The following is an 8,405-nucleotide window of genomic DNA, read 5'->3' on the forward strand; positions in this document are numbered from 1 at the left end:
CTCATTGCACCTTTGCAATATTGAATCTAAACTTATGCACGAGTAACACTAACCTTACTAACAAGAATGGTTAAGCAAAAGATCTACAGAGAAATAGCATTTAGAGAGGAAAATTCTAAAACTTCACCGAAGAGGAAAAAGTACAATGCTTGAACAAAACAGATTTTAGGTCCTAAACTCAACCTTCAACCCCCTATTAATGGGCTCAAGTGAAGGCACATTATTACAACAAAGGTTTTTCTTGAGCTATATAAATAAATCTTTAACCAGTGATTTGCTCTATGATAAATGAGATGTAACAAAAATTGAAGAAGAGCATACATACTGATTGTCTAGTAGAAACTGTATCCAGAAGTAATCCTTCTTTTTTATTTTAATCCATGGGAAGCCTTTTGTCGACTTCAGTTAAATCTATTGAGTACGAATGTGTAGCTCAAGTGCTTAGGCAAATTATTGTGGCAATTTGAGGCTAATTGTTTTGAAGAAATACTTTAATTTTTTGCATCTAAGACTAATTGTCCGAGGCGAGTTGTGGCATATCTAGAGGTCACCATAATTGAAGATCAAGAGTAATGGAAGACGTTATCTAACCTTACTGATATTGATCAATGAAGATAAAAACCAAGGGTGTTAGAAACAACAGTAAAATGATAGTCACGGATCATAATCCTAATTGGATGCAGTTAATGAATAGCATGTCATCTCAAATATTTCAGCATTTCATGAAATGATATAAGAAAATGTTAGCTAATAGAAATACAACTTACTCAATCCTGACATTCATATTCATATCCAAACAGCTATCTTAATATTGGGACGTTATATCTTTCAGGTATTCTGCCTAACAACGGGGCTTGTGCTATAGCTTTATTGAATTATATAATTTTTCTGAAGCTCATTGACACTAAAGATTCATCTGGAACACCTTCATCAGAATTAACTGCAACACAATCGACAAAGGCCTCTAAACACTGTTCCAACATCCCATACTTAGATTAACAACACCAAGTTTGCAGCCTACGAAGCAGAAGTTCCAAAAAAGCAATGAGAAAAATTCCTATCAAGGAATTCCTCTTAAAGATTCCTACAAAAAATTGCTTGTCGCCTATTATTCCTCATTGTGCTTAGAATAATATTAAAACAAAAACATAAATATCATGGTGAAATAATGGGAGATAAAACAATGATAATAACCATTTAGAACAGGAATTCCTTACAGGATTACCGTCCGGTACAACTTAGCTCAAAAAATAGTTGCCAGCAGAAGGGCTGCATTGAAATTATCAGATAAACATAGTCAAAATCCAAAATTTCTCATAAGAAAAAAAAGGAAGATGCCTGTCTGCTTTAACAGTTGATTCTATACATAAACCGGAGTAGCAATTCCATGTACATTTTGTGTTCTGAATTATATGTATGCTCAGGCTGCCCACAAAATCATTTGAGGAGAGAATATAAACAGAGTTTCACCGTTCTTCAAGCATTTGCATTAAGCAGAAGTGCGCCTCTGGGCGGTTTCTTAAGAACTTAGAATATGAGATTCCAATTCTCTGAAGCAATACTTGGGCCTCAACTTAACAAGTGCCTGCCTGAGATCCTGCTGGATCTGGTTACTTGAGAACACTTCCTCCCATAATTTGTCAATTACTGTCAAAAGAAACAAGTATTTATAAGCCTGACTTGTAAATACAAAGGAAGGCAAAGATACCATTCTATGTGGCCAACCAGAATTTAGTCAGTAAATGTAACACATGCTAAATTTGAATGCAATACCTGCTACGATACTGCTTAGAAATAAACAACATTTATTAGGAGTGAATATGATAAACTACAAATAATACAACAGAGAAGAATAGGATTTATGTGCTTCAACAACTATTTACTCTGTCATGGTCACACAAGTGATGGTGGTTTCCATAAAATTACAGTTGAATACAGGATAAAAATACAGTACTTAAGTTCCCACAATAATTACTCTTATGATTTTCCTCTCCTATTACATCCCAGCTTGTCTTTCCAGTAGATTCAATCTTCACAAAAAAGCAAGCACCAAGTATATAATATTACATAGATTTGCAAAAGAATATCTATGTTATATCATCCATCTCCTTTCTCTTCTAACAGCTGCAAAAAATGACTGTTTCTGCACAGCTACATCCCTCCGCTATTATACTCGCCGACCATAGCCCTCTCACAAATCATTACACCAGCATTTTAAGACATTAAATTTCTAATCCCCATTTTTTGATAGTTGCAGCGAGAATCAGAGAGATGGCAATTAATCTGCGCTAGTCTTAGCGTCTAGGATCTTTTTGCATAAAAGAAATAGCAAATTAAAAGATCCTTGTTTCTGCTGCCTGAGCCAGCCACTTACATGCTATTCTTATTTTTGTTTAATACTGTCAGAAGATCAGAGAGATCACCAACTGTTTGAGATTGGAGAAGTGCATGGAAGAAAGAAAACCATATATTTTCTATTCCTTCTTAGCTGCACAACCAAAGTATTCACAGGTTGAGGGCCAGCAGAAGCTTTAATAAAGTCTACTAAACAGTCAAATTAGTTTAAAAATAAAAATCTTGTTAACAATTGATTTTCGAAATCAAATTTATCAAAAAAATAAAAATCTAATTAGTTTTTAAGGAATTTTTTAGAGAACTACTACCCAAAGCTGAAAACATCATATATTAGGAACAAGCAGATCACAAAATAAATTCCGTGCGAAAAGAAATGATGCATAATATGGGTGTTGATATTAAAATGCCTGGCAAAATAGATTGACCTAAAAACAAAGTAATGAGAGCTGCAATATCTTCTCTATAGGAATCTTCTTTGTTTCGAAAAACAACGGATTCAGGCAAGGTATTAAAATTACCAGCTCGATCCACTGCAGAAAGGCACATAATTATCAAGTCAAACCGAGGAACATTGGTTAAATTATTTATCATACTCACAGCAAAACTGGTGTCATCCCTGTAGAAAAGTGGAACTATTCCTTAGTATCAAGCATGGTTCCCACGCATAAAAGATTAAAAAATGCATTAAATATTTAAGACCGAAGAATAACTTACCTAAAGAATGTAGCTATGCATCTAACTATGTCAACCAATATATGAGCAGTTAGTGCATTTTTAAAAATCTTTGGTAAATCGGATGGGGGAATTGCCTGAAAGTAAAGCAATGTAATAAACTAAGTAAATCATAAGAAAAAATCTGTAGCAAAAAAAAAAAAAATTCTGCAGATGCCAACATAATTGATTAACCTTCAGTAGCTGGACCTGCTTTGCAGAGTCATCAGAAAGTGAACGCCACGAAACCTCAAACTGGTAAGCAGAGGTTGGAATTGTGAAAATCTTTGGAGAAGTTGCCAAAACTTGAGAAGCAGCCCGAGATGCAAGATCCTGCACTGATGCCTTCATTTCATGCTTGCGATTACCACCATTAGAATCCTATTTTTAATTATTGCAGTTAGAGTAACCAAACAGAGCAATAATTCCTAAATAAATAATTACAATTTCAAAAGAGTACAAGGAAATTTCACACAAACTGTCAACAAAATTCAATGTACAACTGATAAGGAAAGGTTGAATTAAGACTATGACACCCTTATTCAAGCACAGCTCATCTAGCTTGGGACCTAATCTCTCTGCAATTAATTGTTGTCATGAGGAAGTGTTTTTTGAGGAACATATATACACTTTTATTTATTTATTCATTTAGGCGTCATTTAAATTCAAAACTTTGGCAACAACTTTCAGTCTTCAGAATGGATAGCCATTTCTTCTCCATGGACAAGAATGATCATTCTTATCCTATTTTTATTTTTGAATCCACCGTTTTATATAGTTTTCATTAAGCTCACACCACTGATATGATTTACAACAAGAAAATTATTTGCGAATCAAATTTCATCAATTAACATAAAAATTTAAGAATTCATGGAGCAAGTAGAAAAATGAGGATAAGATATGACATATAAAGCAAATCTAAAATTTTGTTTTACTACAACAAGAAAATTATTTGCGAATCAAATTAACATAAAAATTTAAGAATTCATGGAGCAAGTAGAAAAATGAGGATAAGATATGACATATAAAGCAAATCTAAAATTTTGTTTTACGGATATAATCAAAACCGCTCAATATATGTAAATATTATCATGAACCCATTGATTTAATTTTAAACACTTGAAAACCTCCCTTCACTTTTCATTTGAACTTGTCATTTTCAAGCAATTGGAGCCATCCATTGTGAAAATTTTATAACTAAATGATGATAAAAAAAAGTTAAAAGTACTTAACATGGTTCTGATTTAATTTTAAACACTTGAAAATCTCCCTTCACTTTTCATTTGAACTTCTCATTTTCAAGCAATTGGGGCCATCCATTGTGAAAATTTTATAACTAAAAGATGATAAAAAAAAGTTAAAAGTACTTAACATGGTTTTAAGTGATATGTTACTAATTCTAAAATGAGCAATTTCATCTAACATTTGAAGCTCGTGATATAACAATCTAACAGCCCGTTTGGCGTAGCTATGGGGGAGTGATGCGACCTGGGGCCACTGTTTTCGTTCGTTTGGCGCGGTGGGGGAGCGGTGCGAGCGGAAATCAGTAAAAAGTGGGCCGCATATTATACCCCGCGGCCGACTTTTCATGTGTGTATTTTTGCCTTGCTGCCCTGATCCCCTCTTGCCCTAACTTCTGCGAAAAAGTTGTTCTCCCGTCAACCGTGCCGTTCGCTCTTCTCTGGTCTTCTCCCTACTCTTCCCCTCTTCTCTGGTTGCCTGATGACTCTTCCCCTCTTCCTCCTTTTCTCTTCGCATGTGGCATGCTTATCTTCTCCTCTCTTCACAGCCGTCAAAAATATATTTTGGTTTCTAAATGCACATCGGCTTGTTGGATTTGTTGGCTTTAGGTTGGATTCGTTTTTATCTATTACAGTGGGATTGGATTCATTTGGATGTGCAACAACTTGTTGGATTTTGGGTGGCTTTTGATTTGTGTTTAGCATATATTACAGTGGCTAAAATTACTTGTTAGATTAACTACAATTTTTGTTGGAATGGATTGTATGGGTGGCTTTGGGCTTGGTGGATCGAATTGCATGTTTGGCAATTCAAAAGCAAGGATTCCGATTGGGCATTTGATTTGGCCTTATGTAGATGTGGAAAGAGTTGGTTTTTGGGGTGGCTATGGCTTGGGGTTGTAGTGTCCTTAGAGTGGGGATGTTCTTGTGGCTTGGTGTGGATGCCCCATGGTATTTTTTAGGTGGTTTTGAAGTGTGGATGTTCTTGTGGGTTGGAGTGGATGCCAATTGGGTTTCTGTAGTGGCTTGGTGTGGCTCTGGCTTGGGTTGGTTTATGGTGTGGGTGTGGCTTGGGATTGTGGTGGTTTTGAAGTGTTGGTATTCTTGTTGGTTGGTGTGGCTCTGCTTCTATGTGGTTGTCACAGTTCTGTTTTAAAAAACTTTACTAAACAGGGGTAAAATGGTCATTTTTCTAGAAACAACTGTCTCACAATTGTTTTCACACAGATGCAACAAACAGACAGTCAATTTCTTGGGGCAGAGCAGCTGCAGCTGCCCCAAACAGACCCTAGATGAGAGGAAAATGATGATTCATGTATGCGTATAAAAGAAAATTAAAAAAAAAGAAAGATCAAGAAATTGTAAAGTACAAATAGTATTGATGGCATAGACAAGACAATTACAAAGGCATCAATCCAATGGATTGAATCCAACTTGCATTAGAAGAAGATTGAAAAGTTGGCAACATCATGGTCCAAGCTAAGAACCAGAGAAGGACTAGCAAGAAAGAAAAGAAGATGGCAAGGAGGATGAAAAATGTGAGAAAGTAGAAAGAGGGGTTTATGAGAGTAGAAAAAGAAGATGGCAATGGAGAACAAGGGGAATATATATTATTTTTAAAAATTGCAATTGTAATCCATTAAAACTTGTAAAAATTTAAAACTATTGCATAAAAATTTAACCAATAGTCAAGCTATGCTCAATTCTAAACCCATTTAACTTTCGAGCTATAATATAATAGTACCAGCACAGAATGGCAACTAAATAAGCACGACTCATTTGACAATTAAGGAAGCAAGTGCAGGAAAGCTTACCGTACATGGTTTTTCCCCCTTTTGTTTTTTTTTTTTTTTTTTGGTCCTTTTTCACACAGCCTTAAAAAAAACACCATTTTAACATCAAGCTAACAAAATATACAACAATAAGAAGTTCAGATAGTATGACGAATGAATCAATTCATATTGGCATTTACGCAAGTCTATGCATGGGCTACAAAAGCCCAAAATGACTTCAACTGCCATACCAAGTAATCATGTGAGATTGTAATAGGTCGTGTGTGTGAATCTGAATCGAATTCGATCTGGCATAAATTTCCACACATAAATTAAGGCAAAACAAATTTCTTTCTTCAATAACACAAACAACATAACATATGAAGGAAAAACATCTCCATTTGAGAGGTAGGCGATATCCCCCAAATCCTACCGTTCTATAAGTAGGAAATCTCTACTAAACCTTAACCTTAAGACACAAGATAACAATCTTCGACATAGCCCTAACCCTAAACTGTTAAGCCCTATTTATACAAAAAATTAATTAAAAGTAAAAGATTAAATGATGCTTAGGCTAAAAAAAGATAAAATTTCCCTTGGCCTAGACACCGACATAACAACACTTCCCTCCCAAAGAAACATCTTGTCGTCAAGGTGGAGGAAAACTGATGCTGAATTGAGCACCCATATCTCATAATCATACACTGTGAGAATCTTTGCAACAATATTATGGGGCAAAGTTTTCATCACAACGAAAATATAACTCTTTGCTCGCTTCTCCTTAATTTCTGCTTCTGTCACCCTTGGTCATAACCCATTATTCATGTACAAGGGAGCCTCCATCTGGACTTCCATTATTTGAGGTTTTGATATCATCGTTGTTGTAGCATTTTGGTAGGGTGCTTTACTTTTGATGCCCCTATTAGCATGTTAAAGTACATTTTTATCTTCAACCAACATATTAATTCTACAATTTTCCCCAATCCTGGCAGTCTCAACGGACCCATCATGAAAATCCATTCCAATACTACTTCAAAAATCCTCCTTAGTCATCCTGATAATAACTCGAACCTCCCCCTATATTCCATGACAATCCCCTCCATGAGTCAAGGCAAAGAATTTGTCGTGAATATCTCCATCATGAATAGCTTGAAAACATTCAAATAAGCAATCCAAAAATTCCTCCCACTAGCAAATCGAGTATCTAGTCTCTCTTCACTAAAACCATGCTAGGGCTTTTCCATCCAAAAATAACCATGCCACCATGAGCTTTTCCTCCACATATAGCCCATTCACTTTAAAACATCGCTCCACCTGGTATAATCACCCATATGTGTCTTCCACATCGAAGATCAACATCTTCAACTTCTCAACCCAAGCATCTCCCTCCCCACAACTTCCTCTCCCTTCATTTTTTCCCACCATGTATCTAAAACTAACTCCTTCGACCATTGTCACACCCCATCCCAGCTTCTCTCCTTCATTCTTCGTGCCACTCCATACCCCTTACATAGGCCCTCCTCCAAGATTCAACCCACCCCCCACACAATCAAAAACATAATAATTGGTTAAAATAATAATAATAAATACAATAAAATAAGTGTCGTTTAAAGAAGATGCACCACCTCGCATGAAAAAAATCACATGCATCTTTCGCACTTCCATTCAAACTATTGAACAAGTGAAAGCAAGAGAGAAAGCCGAGAGATCGAAAGTGAAAGGCAGTGCGGAGAAGAAACAAAAAGGAGAAGGTACTGATCTTGCTTGCGCAACTCTGGCCGACAACTTTGAGCAGAGAGGCTTCTCTGCAAGTGAAATAAGACGAAGAAGAAGGAAGCAACGATAGTGAAGGAGAGGAAGGAAAAAAAAAAGGAAGAAGAATAAGAGGAAACGTGTGTTTCTTCTCTTACCTGAGATTCAACACCATGCCTTAGCCATACAAAGGAATGAGGTGGCAGCTACCTATTTTGGTGTTGAAGTGGAGCATCACTTAGAGGAAAGAAGAAAAGAGGAAGGAGAAGGCTCGTGCGTACGGATAGAGAGTCAAGTCTCGCGTGCAGAGAAAGGATTTCAATGGGAAGAAAGAGCTTGCGCATGCGAGGTAAAATTGGCTTTATATTATAATTTTATTAATGAATTATATATATATAATTATTTAAATGTTAATTGTATGTTGTATGTGCTTTTGAAATCAAAATCGAAGCTATTAAAGTCTCAAGTAAATGGAGATAAAGATCATTATCTATGCATAAACGATCGAGATAATTGAGGTAAAAATAAGGATTTATTTATCTTAAATAATGAATCTAATCTATATATATATATA

At 35.7% G+C, this 8,405-nt stretch overlaps 1 protein-coding gene across 2 annotated transcripts; it reads right to left on the reverse strand.

The window, feature by feature from the left end:
- Nucleotides 1–1,164: 1,164 nt before the first annotated feature.
- On the reverse strand, nt 1,165–3,475 carry LOC110036608. 2 transcript variants are annotated; one of them, XM_020741089.1, is made up of 4 exons: nt 3,277–3,475; nt 3,070–3,164; nt 2,874–2,971; nt 1,165–1,647 (listed from the first exon to the last, which is right to left on the reverse strand). In XM_020741089.1, exons 1-4 carry the CDS (start codon nt 3,415–3,417, stop codon nt 1,520–1,522), a joined length of 462 nt encoding a protein of 153 aa, XP_020596748.1. In that variant the 5' UTR covers nt 3,418–3,475; the 3' UTR covers nt 1,165–1,519. The 2 variants fall into 2 exon arrangements, with proteins under 2 accessions (XP_020596748.1, XP_020596747.1); XM_020741088.1 differs by having other exon boundaries at nt 3,262–3,474.
- Between the last annotated feature and the right edge of the window lie 4,930 nt (nt 3,476–8,405).

The sequence above is a fragment of the Phalaenopsis equestris genome, unplaced genomic scaffold (assembly GCF_001263595.1).
Source record: "Phalaenopsis equestris unplaced genomic scaffold, ASM126359v1 Scaffold209146, whole genome shotgun sequence".
Lineage (NCBI taxonomy): Eukaryota > Viridiplantae > Streptophyta > Magnoliopsida > Asparagales > Orchidaceae > Phalaenopsis > Phalaenopsis equestris.

Bases quoted from the DNA above. Each gene is read 5' to 3' on its own strand.
- LOC110036608 (XM_020741088.1), bottom strand. From the start codon at position 3,417: ATGAAGGCATCAGTGCAGGATCTTGCATCTCGGGCTGCTTCTCAAGTT. The intron at 3,165-3,261 runs GTTAATCAATTA...CTTTACTTTCAG, and splicing joins AGCAGGTCCAGCTACTGAAG to GCAATTCCCCCATCCGATTT. The intron at 2,972-3,069 runs GTAAGTTATTCT...ACTTTTCTACAG, and splicing joins TGCATAGCTACATTCTTTAG to GGATGACACCAGTTTTGCTG.